The 20,644-nt window shown below is 34.1% G+C and overlaps 1 protein-coding gene across 5 annotated transcripts in view; it reads right to left on the bottom strand.

The window, feature by feature from the left end:
- Positions 1-20,261, bottom strand: part of LOC106467020 (retinal rod rhodopsin-sensitive cGMP 3',5'-cyclic phosphodiesterase subunit delta-like) — a 32,092-nt gene extending 11,831 nt beyond the window's left edge. Inside the window, exons 1-6 of one of the 5 annotated variants that reach the window (XM_022395109.1) lie at positions 20,029-20,260; positions 19,821-19,905; positions 15,096-15,158; positions 11,979-12,004; positions 10,999-11,124; positions 1,045-1,150 (exon numbers count right to left, since the gene is read on the bottom strand). In XM_022395109.1, the coding sequence (XP_022250817.1) occupies positions 1,045-1,150; positions 10,999-11,124; positions 11,979-12,004; positions 15,096-15,158; positions 19,821-19,861 (362 nt within the window). In that variant the 5' untranslated portion in view covers positions 19,862-19,905; positions 20,029-20,260. The other 4 variants (XM_022395112.1, XM_022395111.1, XM_022395113.1 and 1 more) reach the window with 4 other exon arrangements.
- Between the last annotated feature and the right edge of the window lie 383 nt (positions 20,262-20,644).

A 20,644-nucleotide genomic window follows, 5' to 3' on the forward strand; every position in this document is an offset into this window, starting at 1 on the left:
AATACTCTAAACCACTACTTTCTTAAAATTACATGAAGTTGACCTGAAAATATATTTACAAAACATTTAAAAACTAGACTTTTAGAGAAGAATTCCCTTTAAAATCTATGTTGGTAATTTATTTAATTGGCAATGTTTTGAGCAAACACTCTTTTTCAAGCCAGAAACAAGCCTGTCGGTTAATGACAATTACAGGAATGTTTAGAAATGAAACAATACACAAAAACAGAGTGTGACGGCATCATCAATCATGTTGGTACGTAGAGCTGTTCAGAGGAGCAGATGCAACACTTGCAGTTACATTGATCACAGAACATCTGTTAGAGGCCCTAAATCAAAGTATTCTGTGAATAGCCGTTTCACCTGCACATCTAAATGTTTAGTTTATTGTATTATTTTTAACAATTGTGTCCAAATCTACGTAGGTGAAACCAGATGAATGCTCGCTGAATGTACACGAGAACACTTACGTAGCATCTTGATTAAAGATCAAGATAAACCCGTAGCTTGGCACTTCAACAAAGCTGATTATTCTCTTGAGCACTTTAAAGTACTTGCCTTACGTCATGCCCCTTCCAACACCAATAAAAGAACCACAATAAAAAAAAAACATTTTAAACTGGGTTGTTTAAGTGTTTTGGTATTAACAAATGTTTCAGCTTTTTATAATTTTTTTTAACTACCCTTCTTATATTATCTTAAAATGTTTAAATTATTTCTTTCTTTGCTATGTAAAGTTGTTCTATATTTCTAATAATGTTTAATTCCCAAAGTTCTATCTGGCATTATCTTCTATTTTTGTGTATTGTTTCATTTCAAAGTGTTCCTGTAATTGTCATTAACTGACAGGCTTGTTTCTGGTTTGAAAAAGAGCATTTGCTTGAAATGTTGCCAAGTAAACTGCTCCTATAATTTTTAAAAGTGATTTTTGCTAAAAGTCAAATTTATTTATTTTATCGCCTTCGCATTTTTCTACTTATTTATTCACTGAAAATATATTATTCAGATTAGTTTGAATTACTTTACTATAAACTTTCTACATACTTCAATACACTGGCTGGCATCATCTGGGATTCTGGAGCTGCTTCAATCAGTGACTGCCAGGTGTTTGTGGAGTTAGGAATCACAAAACCAAACTCAAAGAACCATTCTGTTTAAGAAAAAAATAAACATATAAATTATTTGTGTGAACGTGCATTTAGTCACAACAAGTTGAATCAAATCCAATTTTTTCTTTCGTGCAAAATAAATAGGCATGTTTGATATAAATCTTTACCTCACTAAATACCTTCTATCTAAAATAAATAAAATGTATGGTAATAATACAGGGTTGAGTACATTATAAAACAATTTAAAATACACAAATCAGCAAGTCACTTGACAACCATATTTGATATAAAGTCATGGTGGAACAGAATCATCAGAACAACAATTTGGCATTGTTTAGCATTTTGTAAGTGGTGATACAACTGAAAACTGATCTCTGTTGGGAAGGATATGTAACAGCTATTTTGAAGCAAAATATTTATACACTCAGATCATAAAGATGTGTTCAGATCACAGACTTTGAATTTGAAATATGGGGATATCTCTCATACTTAACCACACTGGAATCCAAAGGAACATGGTACAATATAGGATACCAGGACCATCCAGAAAGAGACTCGCAATAAGTTGTACCACATTATGGTAAGTAAAGTATGGCATCATATAACAGGTGAAAATGCAGGAACACAAAAATGTATGACAAAATCCATCTATGTTCTCCAGGCAACAATACGCAACATAATAAAGCTAGACGATCACCTGAAAAAGCAATACAAGTCATGCATATACAAGTTGCTTTTACAGTATATTCATTCAACCACTGCATACCTCAAACAGCTGCAGAATAAAATGGATGTTCATGCTGTACTATATGAAGACATAAAAGTCAAGTTACTGGATGCAGTGTATAGTTCTGTGCAATGAGACTGTTCAAACAGGAGCTTGGAAACTATTGTCCTCATACACTAGCCAGGGTATTGAAAGTATGCAGGGAGAAATGGTTATTATAAAGACATACAATCATCAGATATAGCATAAGAGGGCCTATTAACATATATCATAACAATGTGGTGAAGCCCAAAAATTATTTTAATTCAACATATTCAACCCTCTGTAGGCTGATATATTATCATAATTTCTGAACAAATGTGTTCTCTTTCAAAGTTTCCATTCACCAAGAAAGCTGCTTTTTGCATAAGCAGATCTATGTGTTTTAGTTTATTGTTTAACAGATCTGTGATTATATGACTTATACTTAAACTATGTCTATCTACTTACATTTCCTAAGCTGATAAACTATGTATATTTTTTCCTCCAAGAAACTGACAAATGGGCTTACATCAATAAATGAAAAAATTAAAAGTTGCAGAAATTTTGTAAGTAAGCTTATATGTATGTTAGATGCACTACCATGAGCAAGGAATTTATGTTGAAATGTTGTTTGTGAACTTAGGCTTACAACTTGTGTCAAAGTGGATAGAACATAGATGGTAGAAATGTTATAAAAGAAATAAACTAATTCAATATCGTTATGTGAACTGTACTTGGCATTACTTTTTACTGATCCCAGACCCCACCTCACAATCAAAAACATTGCAATGCTATTATTTATAACAGGGACAGGGTGAATACTGGAGATCAGTAATCAAATACAAATACGTAGGAATGTATTCATGAACTCATTCATGAATACTTTGTCAGGTAATATGCAAGAATGATAAAACAAAAGATAATAAGATTTCAATACATTTATCTTATGAAAGTTATAATTTTCCTATACTGAAAATGTATTTACAATAGGTGCTTTCCTCCACTCACAAAATTAGCTTTTCCCATTTTGTACTACACTCTATATGCAAACTTTTTTCATAACGTATGCCACAAGCCTTCTGCACCCCCCCCCTTTTATTGGAACCAAAGATTCCAACATGTCTCATATGCAAATCATCATGCATCGTCTTTTCACCAATAGGAGAGTACTACTATCATGTGATGCATGTGACTCCATCTATGCGACACTACCGAACTATCACTTCAAGGTTTGGCACCGAAAGATTGTGGGGAGGAAGGGTGGGAAATGTGAGGGAGTAGAGGGAAGCACCTATTGGAAATACATTTTCAGTATAAGAAAATTATAACTTCCAGTACAGTACTTCCCTCTTCTCACAAGATTAGCTAGAATCCCACAACGAAAAGGAATAGGGACCAAAGCGAGGGAAAAACAGACGTCCTCGCACGGGAAGCATCCAAAAGAATTCTTCCAAGAAACAGATTTTATGATCTGAGGAGGGGCACTGCACCACTTCTGAACCAGGTATCTTCTCGCTATGAACAGCTACAATCTAACGAGGCAGAAAATTAAGAGAGCACAACTGAATGGGAGAGGATAATTCAGGAATGTGATCCCAACTGGATAAATGCAGACAGTTAATCCCACATAAACATAAGGAAAGTTGGTAATGGAGGATGCATCCCATGGTATAGATTGGCTAGAGCACAACAGACCGTACTTTGTAAGTCAACTACATCCAAAACTTCCTTGCTGGGTACCAATATCCGCGCAAGGGTAGGATGAAGCTCATACTGTCTTTACCTCAAACCTCAGAATCTTGACTGAGGAAAACACCAACTCCAGGGCATGACACAGGATTAGCATTGAGCTAGGGATCCAGGAATGTGTCATCCGGTATCTAAGGAAAGTCATCGCATGGAATCAACTTCTGTAAACATAATACTGGTCCAAAACGTCCAAAGGTCAATAGTATTCTCATTGCAAGAGAGAATGAGGAAGTGCCCAGGACAGAAACATTCCACATATACCCTTAGTGACCTACTACACAGAAGCTGGACAACACCAAACCTATGTGTTGATTGGTTCATTCAATATCCAAAAGCCAGCCCACAGGGTACTGACAACTGCACGAGGGTAGGATGAAGGCACCCAATCGAAGGGGGTGAACTGCATTGAGACATCTCACTTTGTGATATGTGTCACTCAATCTGGAGGATATTACATCTCCAACACCAGTAGAACACCACCACCCTACTCTGAACTGAATAGTTATAGCCATCTGTGTGGAACCTATCCAGCAGGCTGCCTCCATTGTCAACTAATACAGTGGCTTGAAACTGGTAAATGGTAAGGATTCTCATACTCCACTGGAAGAAAGAGGTGGGAGAAACTGGAGGGATCTCTACAGCTGAGACAGTACAATGAGTTATCACGTAACCCTATTTTGAAAAGCAGACCAAACCGATTTATTCAATCGAGGCATGGCAGGGATGGGCAGCTATCTCCTTCTGCTTTACTGGGTGGTACAGTCCGGGACGGGCCTATTTATGAAGCAAATATCACGAGGTTATCACACTCCAGTGATCTTGTGAAACACCCCTTCTCCAAGGTGAGCATGCGGAGCCATGGGAAGAGCATGCAAAAAGAAGCAGGGATACTTCAAGCCAGGGCCCAGGAGTGAAAAACACTCAATTTTACTGATACACAGGCATGGATAAAGGACAAACTCAATCAGATAAATAAGATGATACTCGATGTGAGAAACCTGATCTCCTCGCCAGAGATCAGATAAAAGCCAGGCATGAAGATGAAGGATGTAAAGGATGGGATGCAGAATCAGGGACTGGGGTTGATGAAGGAGGATTGGGAAATAAAGGAAGAGAGAGATGGAAGGGTGCAACTGAAGATGGGGTAATTGAGAAAACCATGGTTGAGTGGGCCAGTAAGTAGCACTCAGAAAGACTCTGCACAGAGTGATGTGGATGAGGGAGACTACTCGATGAAGTAACCAAATAGGAGGATAAACATGAAGGAACTGGTGTGACCATTCCAGGCTGAAAGCATCTATAGCCAAAGCCCAAGGATGGGGAACTGTGGACCAAAACCAAGGTAACTGTGATAGAGGGTGGTGGCTAATGCATCAATATGAGGAATACCCCACCTATTGCAAAGCAACCGAAAACTAGGGGATGAAGGGACCACTCCATCAGATAAACCCAGTGAGATTAGGAAAGATGATCCACTACTAGGTTGAAAGAACTCGGTACACGACAAGCCATCAAATAATTGTGATGATTGTGGGCCCAAAGGGGAACGTCCAAGATCCAAAAACACAGGTATTGTGACTGGGTGCCACCTTGGTGATTGATATGAGCAACCACTGTTGAATGGATCATGACCAGATGACCTCTGGAGATGGAAAACAAGTGATCCAAAGCCCAACAAACAGCTAAGAGTTCAAGGACGTTGATATGAAGAGAACATTCCTTGACAGACCAACAACCTGAATACTTCTGGAGATCAACCCATTCACTCCAGCCCTGTAGAGATAAATCTGTGAACAGATGTAAGTCTAGCCACAGAGGAGGAAGTGGGACACCCAGTGATGTACAAGCCTTGTCCATCCACAAGGAAGGAAGGAAGGATTATAGGAGCATCCAAGGGATCCCGAGCAAGGTTCACCAGTCGTGGAGAGCCCACTGAAGGGATTGCAAATGAGCCCAGCCAAGAGGTATGAGAGGCATCATACATGACTACATCCCAAAAGTGATAAAGCCTTGCAAGCAGAAACTGAAGGAGCAGACAGGGTGTTCTGAATGGCAATTTCCATAGAACAGAGCCAAAGGGGAGAAGGTTAGGCCTGAGTGAGATGGATGTTGAAGAAAACACCCAGATGAACAAGGTTCTGGGGAGATTGAATAAAGGACTTCTCCAATTTGATCAACCAGCCCACCTGCAAAGCCTTGAGAAGGAGCTGAATAGCATAACAGGCTGAATCTTATTCGGAATGAGCAAGAAGCAGTAAGTCCTCCATATAAAAGTGAACGTGCAACAAAAGGGTATGAAGATGGAAGGAAAAGGTGCACACCACCAGAAACAAACTTTATGGCACTGAAGCCAGTCCAAAGGGTAGGGCACAAAATTGGTATACCACCGCATGATTAACAAATCAAAGATAAAGATGAATATGCTCTGATATGGGAATATGCAAATAAGCATTGGAGACATCCATCTTGGTCATCCAAAGACCCGGAGAAAAAGCCCACTGAAGAGTAAGGTAGGATTCCATGGTGAAGCGTGAGCAAATTGATTGAAGCGGTACAAGCCGATTACCAGCCTACAGTCCCTGGACTGTTTAGGAACCACAAACAGCCAGGATTAAAACCCCCACGAACTGCATGGAGCAGGTTTGATAGCCTGTTGTGTCAGGAGGTCGGGTACTGCCTCGGATAGATGCTGGTGTGACAAGGGATCCTGAGGAGAAGGAAAGGAAACAGGTATACTAGACAAGGGTAAAGGGGTAAGAAAGGGCAAGACAAATCCCTCTGATAAAACTTTGAACCCAAACATCGGAGAAGAAAGGGCTCTATCAATGAACGAAATTCACCAGATGAGCAAAGAGCCTCAGACAGGAGGTGGATCAAGAAGAGGTATCGCAAAAGAGTTGTCGGTAAGACAAAGGTGGGAATACTTGGCATGGTTAAGATAAACAGGAGAATTGGCACACGTCCCCCAAATATGTTTAAATATGGAGAATCCACCCAAAGATAATACTGATGCCATCATCCAATTGGGCAGTAAAATGCTCAGTGTGAACTGGAATATCAGGGGACGTAGGAAAAACTAAATAAGGTTGAGAGGTCGATTAATGCAATAAGAAATACGGGCATGAAAAAAAACATCACATAGCTGAGATATAAAATCTGGGAAAACCAATGAGGGCCAAATAGAATTCTTAGTTAGGGACTTGGAAGGCACAGCAAACTCCAGGGGAGGGAACAAATGATCAAAACTCTTGTCAGCCTAGCCAGGCTCGAAAGGCTCAGGAGGAAGAGGGGCAACAGCAGAAGACAAGGGTTGCGCCATATAATGCTCAATCTCCCTGCAAATAAAGGGTGATTAAACCCCTGACGAGTCGCCTGTACCCGTGGCCTGAAGTATGGAAACAGACAAAGGCTATGTACCTGAAGTGGTAACATTGACTTCGGAATTCATGCTTGATACCCAATAAACAGAAAAGTTGTGGCAAACACATGTAAATCAGAAGCACTCAAATTAAAGTGAAAATTAAGTGAAGTAAAGTTAAAGTAAATGAAATGAAATTAAGTTAAATAAAGTTAAACCACTTCTAGGGTAAAGAGTTTCAAAAGAAAGATGTCTGCACTCAAGAAGTGATAGTTCAGTAGTGGCACATAGAGGGAGTTACATGCATCATGTATAAGTAGTACTCTCCTACTGGTGGAGAGATCATGCATGATGATTTGCATGAGAGACATGTTGCAGAAGGCTTGTATTGTGTGTTATAAAAAGAGTTTGCATATATAGAGGGCAATACAAAATGGGAAAAGTGAGGGGAGGGAAGTACCGTATCGGAACAAACTTTTTAGAAACTGAAACAAACAAAATTTGAACAAATAATAACATTTCAATACTTTTATTTATAAAAATGCAATAACGAAGTTTTAGAACACAATATACTTTTAGAGGATATTATATTATACCATAACTGCCTATTGTTTTTTTATGTCAGTTAGGTGGCAGCAATCAGGTATTAGGGTTTTGCCTCCAATGCTAAACAGATACTCACCGGGGGCAAAGAATGTTGGAACACTCAGGTTGCATTTGGCTACTATAGATAGGGTAAGAAAGATTTTTTCATGGATCTTCCAATAATCTAGAGAGTTGCTTTCATCAGGAATTCAAGGACCAGAGGTAGGTGTTGATCTCTGTATCCTCTGAAGATGAGGTGGCTGGTTTCTCAGAGGTAGCAAAGAAACTAAAAATCTTACTTCTTTTGCAAGGTGGGGATTTACAGTCCTCTTTTGGTTCCATGGTTGTAGGATTATTTGTTGAGGAAACTTTATTGACTTCTTGCTGCAGAAACATTCAGTTGGATTCACAAACCATAGGTCTGGTGAAACACCAGTCAAGTTTAAATCTGGGATCCAATGCCACAGTCAAGCAGAAGACACTTGCTACTCATACTGAGTCAGCTGGGCATGAACATATTTCTTCAGTGCAGAGATAAGATTGAAATTATATCTGGACAGCATGCTGTCAACCTCAGTTATCACCCCATAAACATATGGCACTACATAACTGGAGATAACAATGTTCCGACCCTGGGTGAAATCTGTTGCCTCTTCAGAAGATGTCAGTATTGTCACCAAATCTGCAAGCATAGTTCGATCATGAAAGGTAAGTTTTGATGAACCAGTATTTAGATTATCCAACTTCCCCTGGGAAATCTTCAGTAAAGACTTAATCATTTTAATTTCTGAGTTCCATCATCTTGGGGTTACTGACTGAACTCTGGCCTCTCCCTCAAGTAAATCAATTGCTTGTGTTAATTTTCAAATGTAGGACACAATGTCTGATGCTTTGGAAATTACTTTTAGCAGTGATCCAGCTTCTTTCATGCCATCCCTGACCACAAGCTGTAGTGTGTGGGAAAAGTAGAGGTCATGTTTAGGAAGAAATTTGGATAAATTGTCTGCCAATTTAGATTCATCCAAAAGTTCAACTTCTGAGTCACTGTCTGTAGATGAGCTATCACCATCTCTCACACTATGTACTGTTTGTCGTTCAAACCCAGACAAGCAGAAGTCTTGCTCATGTTGGATGCATTATCAGATATCACATATGACACCTTGTTGTTGATGTTAGAGATATTATTTCATAATATTAAGCTGCAATATTATCAGATGTGTGATGCCCCTTGAAACACTGATATGCCAGCATGACTGTTTGCATTTTCCAGTCAAGTATAAAATGACCAGTGACTCCAAGAAAACTGCACATTTGTCTGCTACTCCAAATATCCTCAGCGACATTGACGTTGGGTACAAGTTGCAGTAGAGAAATGACTTTTTGTTAGACTTCATCACACTTGCTCTCTATTAACAGTGTCAACAGATGCTTGCAACTGGGAAGAATATACCGAGAATCCATAGCTGCCATTAGATCTTGAAAATCTTTTGATTCCACCACTAAGAAGGGTTGCAGTGTACTGACAATAAAGTTGACAAGTTTGTTAGTGATGTACTCCTGATGAGGGTGTGTAGACATATATTTAGTTGATTCTGTACAGTACACTGCTATTGTAGGTTGCTGCACCTGGGCAGAAGTACCAGAGCCAGATGTATACTTCTGTAGCTCTGCCTCATTATTGCACTAAAAATACAAAAGCATATCTTAGTTATATATTATAGAACACAGTTTATAATAAAATAAAAACATATAAAACTAAATAAATGAAAATAATAAAAAATATAGTTTAACACACATGAAAAATTTAGTTTACCTATGTTATATTGTATAATTTACAGAGAATATAGTTACTATTAACAAAAATAATAAAAAGGCTTACCTTCAGATGTATCAGCAGGTTAGAAGCGGTTTTTCCTGAAGTAGAAAGTATGTCACAATATTTACACTTGCCTTAACGTGACCAGATTTATCAGTTGGAAGAATGAAGTGTCCATGTACTACTGAATGAAATTTAGTAGCCATCTCAAATTCACTCACGTGACTTGGCTGGATAAATAACCATGTAATACAATAACTTTTAAGGTGGTTGGAGAGTATGGACCTGATTTAATGTGCTGCAGATGTGATAATGAAAGTATATAAATTTGATTAGTACAAAAGTTGACATTTACTCTTACAATATTGAGTATTCACTAAATCATTCAGGGAATATGAATACTATGCCATTGTATACAAATACTTTAATTTTCCATACCAAAGCATTTGAATAAAAGTACTCCCAAAGCTGTATTTGAATGCATTCAAATATGAATACAAATACTCCATGTCTGATTTTGAAAGCTTAAAAGCTAGAATAAGTATGTTTAAATATGTAAAAATACTTAAATTAGTCCTATTACTTCAAAAACAATTATGAGTAGTTAAAAAAACAGGAGTAATAACATTAAGCAGAACCTACAATACTGAAGAATATTCTGTCATTTCACGTGGTTGGAATACATCAGTATGATTAATGAAAAAAAAAAGTCATGAAACAGACCTAAGCGACTCTCCTGTTGAAGGAAGTTTTGTAGTTTTATAAGAATTTATAATGCTTAATTAGTGAATTCATAAATGCTAACTAAACCAGCCCAGAGTTTTCTTAATTCATAAAATCAAATTACAAAATTTTAAATACTTATTTTTTGACAAGAAATACAGATTATATTGTGGTTATATTTCTCCAATTATTGTGACAACTGAGAAAAAAAATAACAAGACTGCTCTCTCTCCTTTAAATCCTTAGTTTATACACATGCCAGTGATAAATATTAAAAATAACATAAATTAAGGTTTAAAATGACAAATTTATTTAAACTAGAGGGGCACTCAGTAGAGCACATACCTCCAACATGCTGATCATAATCAGCTCTCAAAAAATATTAAAATGTGTCTGTATTTCTGTCATTATCAATGGACATGGATCATTTCTGGCAGAAAAATGAGGAATAATATTCTACATATGTCCAACAAGTTCCAATAAAATCCAACAATTTTGGAGAGCTATAGAGTAAAAATAGTGTGAAAAATTGGTACCTCATGTTAACAGATAGGGATTTTTTTTTATTCGTGATCTTAACCTTTGACCCTCCAAAACTAATCATTTCAAAGTGGGTAATAGTCCAAATGTATACCAACTTTCATAAAAATCCATTCAGCAGTTTTTGAGATATCTTGCTGACAAACACACACACACACAGAGGGGTAAAAACAAACTCCATCCACCTTCAGTGGTGGGGATAAAAATTATCAAATTACACCATTTTATAATTTATGCATTAATTCAGTTTCTAAGATGGAACCTTATGATAACTTTTCACTTAAAATTAATACAACATATAATTTAATATCTATGGTTACAATAAATTTCTGTCTTGTGAACTGTAAAGTATTAGAAAAAGATCACTTACCTTCAAGACAACGACCTTTGAAAAGGATTCTCTGTTCTAGACGAAATTTTTCTATTGGCTCAATGGATGAAAAATTTATTTCTCTTGACACAGCTCGACATTTTAAAATTTTTTTTGGTACCCGTGCTAATAAAAAAAAACAACACAATATCAACAGCAACTCTTCCAAAACTTATCTTGCTTACAAGCCAAAAATCAAAACATTTTTAAATCTCACTATTTATGTTTGCTATTAGTCACTTTACCACCTCACAGATATACTGTTGTGATTTCAATTTCTAAACTAATTACAATGTAATGTGAATATTTAACATATAAGTATTATAGTGTCATAAATGCATCTTAATAATTGCAATTATAGGTAGGTCATAATACACCAACATGAATGTGAACTAGCTTAAAAAAAGAAAAAAAGAGGGCATACTCACTGTAGTGAATAAACACATGTAATTAGAAAATAACATTATGTATTGTTATTATGATGTTTGTTTGTTTATATTTTAAGTGAAAGTAAATAGTCCATTAACAGTATAAAATTCATAAAATTTCTCAACCTTATTATTTTGTCTACACGTAACAAAGGCAATTATCCATACATTACATTGATTAATGCAGGAATCTGAGGCAGAACTTACAAAGGCTAATCAACTTTTCAACTAAGATGTTTAACAGACATGTATAAATATTTCACACTATATGACCATATCTGTTTTTTACCTTAAATGGAATGATTCATATTCTTCTTTTTCATAATCCTCATTTTCTCAACAAATTCACAATATTTTTATAACAAAATTTTTTTTCTAAATATTCACAAATTCCATTTTTGCATCAATTTTAGACAACTGTCTTAAACACGGGTCTCATAGTAATAACCCTTAAACTACAGGCCAAGTCAGTTGGAAAAAATTGAAATATTTTTAAGATAAATTTATATATGTGTGTATTAACATGGTATCTGTAACTAACTATAGTCTCACCTTCATGTTCATGATCCGGTTTTGACCTGAAAAAAATTTGATAAAATATTGAACTTAATACTGTATGAATATTAAGTGATTGATACAGTACATATTTTGGGCTTATTTAAAAATATTTGAAAATAGGTTTTAGTTTCAGAACACAATAATAGTAAAAATTTTAACATCAGATGATTATTGTCCTTACAGTAAGTAGAATGCTCAAGACAAATAACAAAACAGCTTTCAATTTAATGGCAATTTCATGAAAATATTAATTTGGTGTTGTAATCATATAATTAAAGTCTTGTTGTACAGACTTCTTTCATCATTAAATTTTACCACAATCCTGCACCAATCACCTTACTTCTACACTGCACTCAGAATGGCATCCGTAAGGTCTTATCTTAAGGCACTCATCTTGTATCAATAAATGTCATTCTAGCATGTTGTGATCCAAAGATTGATAATGAATGTCATTAGACTAGACCAAAAATGTCAAATATAGATGCCAATAATAATAATGAAATGAAAGCTTTTACAGTTGAATTTTTTGTATTAATTTTCTAATAATTAATACAACCATAAAAAAAGAATTTTATGTTTTCCAATGTACTGCACAACCTAAGATTCAATAAAAACATGTACTGTGGTAGTTTGGACATTGAGTCACTATATAAAAAATCCATTGAGAAAGACATTTAATTGGCAACATATTTGATTTATGAAAATAGAAATGATATGATGAGATTTCCCAAGTCAGTTTTTCAGTAACTATTAGCAGAGTCACATTTTCACTTTGATGGTGATATGTATAACCAATGGAGTTGCAGTGGGTTTAATACTGGGTCTTTCACTGGCTAACCTATATTTTTTGCTACCATGAGAAGCAATGGTTGAAGAAATGTCTGAAGAGTTCCAAACCCATATACTACTAAAGGTATGTGATTGATAGTGTTATTTTTACTGAATTTTAATGAATCCATTATGCTTATAATATCACAAGTATTTATTAATATTTTCATAAAGAAGTAGGATACAGAGAATTATTTTTTTTAAAGAATGATTTTCCTACTTATAGGATATACAAGACTATATTAGTGTATGTAGAATGAGTTCACACATTAAAACAACAGCTTACAGATGTACTAAAATTATTTATGTCAATGGTATTACCATTCACAGAAAATATTTTTTTAAATAAGCAAATATTTATGTAACTTTTTTCATAGAGTTACCAATGGCCTCTTTTTTGATGTCTTGTAAAGACTTATTACAGTTGTTAGGAACAACATGTTGTCAGGTAATTTTATTGTGTTAGGGCAAAACAACATTGGGCCAACTGCCAAGTCCCTGATAGGAAATGAAACCCAGGACTTCAGCAATGTAAGTCCATAGGCTTATTACTGTCCCACAAGGGACTGAAAAGCTAACAGAACAAATAAAGGCACAGGAAAAAGGTAATCCAAATTCTCTCCAGAATATCCAGGATCGCCTGCAATTGCAGCCTCAGAACCCCCTGGAGGAACATCACTGAACTGAATATACATCTTCATCTCACAACAAATAAGATCACTGACAATCTCAACCGATAGTGACTGCCCGATGTTGTGTGACTAGATATCAGAGATGGAATAGAAGAGATGTGATTTGCCCCTGTGTCAGAAATAATTATCTGGGAATTTATACTGTGTATCAGTTTGCCAGTGGCAATTTTTTTTAACGAAACTGAACTAGATGCTACTAAGAAACCCATCAGTGAATGCTTTGTTTAGAAAAAGTGATAACATTATCTGAATGAGGTGATTACATACAGTTAATGTAGATGAAGAGTATCATGAGACAAATAAATATTGCCAAGAGCAATTGAGTGGGGTATAAAAGACTGGAGCACGAGAGAAAAAATCAGATCAATGCTTGGATAAGCAAAGGAAGAAACCCTGGAGGTCGAGTAATAGCTATAAGTGTCAACAGAAGTAAGTATGTTTTGGAAAGATATTTCAAAGTTATGATGCTTTGTTTAAAACTAGATTTACATAATAAAGCACATAAGCATGGTTATACAATTACTTTGGGATGGTAGTAGTTTGACACTTCTTCTTTTACTATAAACGCTGTATCTTTAAAATAATAATAAATATCAAATAATCAGATTTGCAGTGTTTTATTTTATATTTATTATTATTTTAAAGATACAGCGTTTATACTTATATTTGAGCCTTTCTCTATAATAGTTTCTCTTGACAATGTTATTTATTAAACATTTGTATGCTGCAAATTTTATCGTACATTCCATTATACTGTTACCAATTAAATCTGTTCTTACTAATCTTCCGATTGAATTTGAAAACTCGCTCTATGCTAAATGTTGTTTTTTGTAGTTCAAATATATATATGCACTAAATTTTATTTTGAAATATTAATGCCGATAATGGAATTTAAGGAAATTCTGAAACGTCCATACTAAAGATTTTTTTTGTATTACCATGTTATAAAACATTTTAATTCTTCAAGATGAAAATTGTAACAAAACATTAAGTGTATCTATAAAGATGCACAAGTTATTTTATTAATAGATACAAAGGCAAGTGACTTCAAGTTACATACTGCCTCTACAAAAGATTATGGATTTATAGGAAAGTCTAGACAGAAGGGAAGTGGTGATTTTAAAACAGGAAAGAAATAATAATTATGGAGTTTTTGCTGATGGAGGAATAAAATTCATGTAACTAAAGCAAATGAGCTGTATAATGTATGTTTTGTGGTATTTAAAATACTTTTACAAGAAATCTAACAACCTACAATGCATGTATTATTCATTTCACATTTTGAACTGTCTTATGCACAACATAAAGTGATTTTGGAAATGTAAATTCATACTCCATAATGATAGTACATTATCTCCAAACTGTACAATTATGTACAGTAATGGTCTATAAACATTTGTTACATTTCTGATTTCAACATTTAAACGACATATTCACTTATATTTTAAAATTTTGACTTCCTTATTATAGTAAAATTGACACTATAATTTTACTGAATCTTTCAAGTGCAAATAATCTCATTACATGCTTTTATAGTTTTTATGTAAAAAGAGTGCATGCATGTAAGTTAATATTAATTAAAATAACTCACAAGTCTTCCGTTCCTTGCCACAAAATTTTTCCAGTATCTGCATCTCTAAGGTTCATCCAGTTTCTGAAGTCAAGAGTTAAATTAAAACTTTTATCTTGACAAAAATCATTTAAAAAAATCTCTTAACACTATTCTACCAGGTTAAGGCCATAGTCATGCAAAGTATGTGCTGAGTTAGAATGACCCTCACCCAAAGATAGTTGACAATATTAAAAAAATGATGATGATGCTAAATATATCAAATGTCATAAAATTCGTTTTGATTAAATTAGAGGAATTTTTCTCTCTCTAACTACCCCTGGGTGTTAGTTTATTTGAAATTAATATCATTTTATGGAAAATTATAAGATTTGAAATTAGCTAAGTAACTCTAATAGCTTTTATAAATTATATTTATTTCTTGGCTTGAAAACTTGTAATATCTTGAGCACAGGGTAGAATGTGATTTTGTCTAACAGTCAGATCATATTGTACCTACGGCCTGGTGTAATGAATCATTTCAAGTTCACGGGAACAGTTTACTATTGCCATGGAGTCTGTGTGAGAATGTGGTATGCCTTCTAATTACATTTGTAGATTATACGTAGAGCAGTAATATTAAATATTTTTTATACATGTCACTACCTTAAAGAGGAAACCTTTATTTCTACAATTTAATCCTGTTCACACCATAACAGTTGTTGTTAAGCAATTTATTAATATAAATAGCATCCATAGGTGTCTGAGCAAGCCTCATGCGGGTGGTTGGAGGTCTTAAGTACACATTGCAGGTGAATGAAAGGTATGTGTGGGACTTCCTCAGAATATTTTTATTTTTATCAGGTTTTATATATATATACATAACTGCATTTTGCATGATTCTGATATATAAGTAATGTTTCATGTAATGTAATAATGTGTTATAAAATGCAATTTTATTTACTGCTAAGTATTTGACATTAAAAATACTTTCAAAGTTTCGGAAATTTACATGTAATTTTTTAAAAGTACTAGGCCACAGAATTGATAGCAAAGTGTATTATCATGATATACTCAAGTAGTCTTCTGTAAAGTACTATACATGTACATGCGACCTTATTAAGTAAGATATATTCTACCTTGGAGTTCTCAACTAAAGCTACAAACTTAAAACTAGTTGTAGTTGCTATAGATACTTTCTTTTGTCATTAGTTATGATGAAGACCTTGGCAACTGCTAAAAGATCCAGTGCATCAGTTCGCTCCTTGTGACAATGCAAGAGCAATACATTGTTCAGCCTTTGCTGTGTCATAGATACCCCTGCTTCTGTATCCTAAAACCTATGGGAGTGCCCACTTCCCACTCCTGTATCCTAAAACCTGTGGGGGCACTCACCCAACAGATCCCTACCACCATTTCCAACATCTATGGTATCTCAAGCACTACAATGTTTGTTGTATCCCAGGCAGCCTGATGAACCCTGGTATTGAGCAAAAGGTCTCATCAGCACTGGATATAGCAGATATAGTGAGGTTGTCATTGTATTATATATATACTATTCTTTATTTTCACTTGGAAGTTCTTATTAATAATTACTGAGATAACATATCCTTATACAAATTATATCTTTAGTTTCAATTATTTAAAGTTTCATGTTATAATCCATCCAAACATCTCACATATAGTTTACTTATTATTTATTATACACATAATTTGAAAAGACTATTTCAGCCAAGTTACCAAATTGATGAATAATAAATACTAAGCATTTCATTTAACTAGGTTTAATGATAAACGCCAGAAAGAAGTTTAGGAAGTATTCCCTTTATAAAGCAATTTAATGTTATAAACAACAAGGGATTATTTGGCCCTTCAAGGCTTACCTTATACATCCACCCTTGAGACAACTAAAAATTTAAACACACTCTTATTTTTCAGTAAATCATCAATTCCCCTCTTAAACTCTTGTAAATTGCCAGTTAAATCACCCTGATAGAAAAATAAACCTGTCTTAACTGAAGACTAGTCTGTCTTTTCCAAATCTTACACTTATGTCCTCTTATCAAATTTTCAGTTTACAGCACAGAGAAAGCACAGACATTTCTCCATATATAGATCCTCTTGATAATCTTGTATGTCTATATATATTCTAACATTCTATTACCTTTATTACTTGTAACAGAGCACTAGCTTTGTGACTTTAGTGGAAAGAGAAACAAAAAATGCAAAGCTATATGGCTCTAATACTTGCAAAATCAAAATCAAATTCCACATTTTTCTAACAAGCAAGTAAATGTACCTTTGTTGATTCCAGCTCTTTACCGTTGTGTTTGAATCAGAGAAACTGCACAAGCATTTATATATATATACAGTCTTCTGTCTATTCAGGAAGTTTTGGGGTTTAACCCAATTTAAAAAGAAAAAAAAAAAACACTGGAGGTGGGGGAATTGGGTTTAATTGGGTAAAACCCCAAAACCAGAACCATATTTATATTACAATACCATAAAAATAAGTATTAAGAACAATACATTTAAGCTTTAAAAATCTTGATGCAAACTTCTACTTAGATAACTTGACAATTAGTTGTATGAGGGTAATGCAATTTAAATTTTATCAACGTTTTTGGAAAGATGTTTGATTCAAAGGTATTTTTTTTTGTAGGTGAGAAGTGATCTCAAAAGCTTTCTGTCACCTTGCTTTTTATAATTTTATTATATATCATAAGAACAAATGTAACATCAATAGTTTAAAAATTGTCTTTGCAAAATTAATTTTTCCATAAAGTAATTTAAGTTAGTAAAATATACATTTTACATAAAAAGAAGGTAATTCTGCTATAAGTAGTACTATAAAGCACCTATTTGAAACAGATATTGCATTGTTTTTCACCAATATTAAGGTACAAAGTGCAATATTTTATCCAAATTATCAGCTATAACTAAATACTGGAAAAAATTTCAGGACTCTCAAACTCTGCCATGCAGGATTAACATGGCATTTTAATTCATCCAACATGCCTACCAAAAGAAAGTACAACAGTCTCAGCTAGTGTTGGGCATGAAATTCACAATGCACAACACAAAATATAAACAAATCTTCCCATAACTAAACTTTTTTATTTTATATTTATTTCTAATTAAGCTAATTATTTCATGGGTAATCTTTACATTGAGATTGAAATTTCAGGACTTTTCCCATCAGCATGACTTAAAAACAACCATTTTTCCAGAATTTCAATGATCTGTACAAGTCTAATTTATTAAATGAGAAACATTGATTACTGTACACAAGCTTATTTTCATACACTTTGCCATATATTCAGTAAACGTTTGTTTCTTACAACAGTTTCTTATACAACTTTTGACTGACAACTAATTTTTTACCACTGTATATTTCATTTTGAAGTTAACCAAAGAAATATCTATACAATCTGTTAATTCCTAAAACTCAAGACTAATCCTTCTACTACAACCTTTGTTTTCTTTTAAATTTTCTAAGAAGTTTATGCAAATGTATAAAACTAAACAGTTATATATGATGTAGGGCTTTCTGTTTCACTAAACAATAAATCTTTTCCTCATTTAAGAAAACCACCAAATATCATATTCTCTATATAATAAACTTGACTTAATCTATATTCATTATGACAATCAAAAAAAGAATACTGATCAAAATATCATTTATAATGGTCAGCAGGATGTAATGATTAGTAGCATAGCTTACTACGATTTTGTGGGAAACTTGTTTAGGTTTTACAATCTTGTACAAAAAAATCAACTCTGATATTTGCAGAAAACAGCTATACTTCTATATCAATTTGTCTACCTATTAAACCAAAGGATTCTACTTTTACTGTAAAGAAGTACTACAAGATTAATGCAAAAACATATCCAGGATTTTGTTTCATTAGGCATCTAATGATAAATGGTGTCCACATAGTTTAACAATTGGACCATGAAGTCTTACATGAATGAATGACTATAGCTCAGTCTAAAGAATCCCTTAAAATTTACATTAATTTTCAATGGGAATGTATGTGTATACCTATTCATGATGTTACTGTTAGCAACAGGAATACCAAATTTATTGCATGTCAGATGTTGACAACAAATGTAAAAACTTGGAATATCTATGGTAGTGAGAGTAAATAACTTTTTTCTTTATATACTAGATAAGTATAATAACATTATTAATAATAAGTAATGGTGAAATAAATGCTGTTGAACAGTACACTTCAGGGAATTCATTAGACCGCAATGTAGAATAAAATTCATACCATGTTTCTTGCATTCACATCGTTCACCTACGATTACTTTGACACATTAGCACATATGTTTACATTGGAAACAAAGTAATATACTAGATTTTCTTCCTCCCCAGAATATGTAATACTTACTTGTGATTTATATTATAATCTCAAGCTGTTCGCATTTCACTTTCAGTCTTCACACAAATTATGAACGTAGATGATCGATGCAAATAGGCAGTGTCATGATGTACACGCTTGATACTGACGTATCAAGCTGTTAATGGTGTAGGAAGCCTTAATCATTTTATAGCATTACTTATACTGTCCATATAGCACTGAATGTACCTAATGACGTACAACTTAACATTTAAAACCAAATCATGATTCTGTGAAACTGAAAATATACTGTAATACAATACGGCAGGTAACTTTTGCTATAGCATAATATCAGTAGTGGTACAACTAGAAGTACTAATTTTTTTGGTTTTGCCTAGGATAAGCAAAATCAAAAGGATACAGTTTGAAACCATCAAGAATATTTTCGGCATTGCCTGGCATTATCGTATGGAAATGCAATATAAATTGTTCTCAACTCGTAAAGCCTAAAGTAAAAGAAATAGACTAAAGTATAAACTAAATAAAGCGAAACCTACTTTTCTTTTCAATCAATGATTATCAATAAATGTGCAGTCTCAAAATCTACTTTAATATTTCACTATACTTACGCCTGTAAAGGCTATATAACCAAGCGTTACGTTAAACTACTTTCCTTTTATTTATTTTTAAAATTAAAGCACCTGCTAAGTACGATCAAATTTAAACAATAAGCGGTATTTGATTATCTTTCACCGGTTCAACAAGACTGCTCAATTACAATAACCGTGCCAAATATGAAAACGTCATGAAATCTGGTAACGCCCTCTATGATCATTTCTAACTCATCTAGACAAATTGTCCACTCATTTATCCCCAGGGTGGCTCAGCGGAAGGATATGAGGGTTGATGCCTGCGGCGGGTACAGCACAAATAGCCCATCGTGTATGTTTGCGCTAAATGAACACACCACCATCAATCAGAGCATTCTCGATTTTGACCCTGGTATTTTTTACCAGTTTTATAAATATCTTATGCTCATAGATTATCACAGTGGCAGATTAATTAACCATTCACATGGCTTCTATTTGCAACATCTGAGTTGAGAATCGTATTTTTCAGAATTTTTTACAAAATTAAAGATGATTTATAAAATTTCCCCCTTCTATATTGTTGCATCATCGAGATCACGTGACAATTCTCACGCCCTCTTGTTTCTAGAACTATCCCGTATCTTGGCGAATGCTC

This window comes from Limulus polyphemus, unplaced genomic scaffold (assembly GCF_000517525.1).
Source record: "Limulus polyphemus unplaced genomic scaffold, Limulus_polyphemus-2.1.2 Scaffold2463, whole genome shotgun sequence".
In the NCBI taxonomy this organism is placed as follows: domain Eukaryota; kingdom Metazoa; phylum Arthropoda; class Merostomata; order Xiphosura; family Limulidae; genus Limulus; species Limulus polyphemus.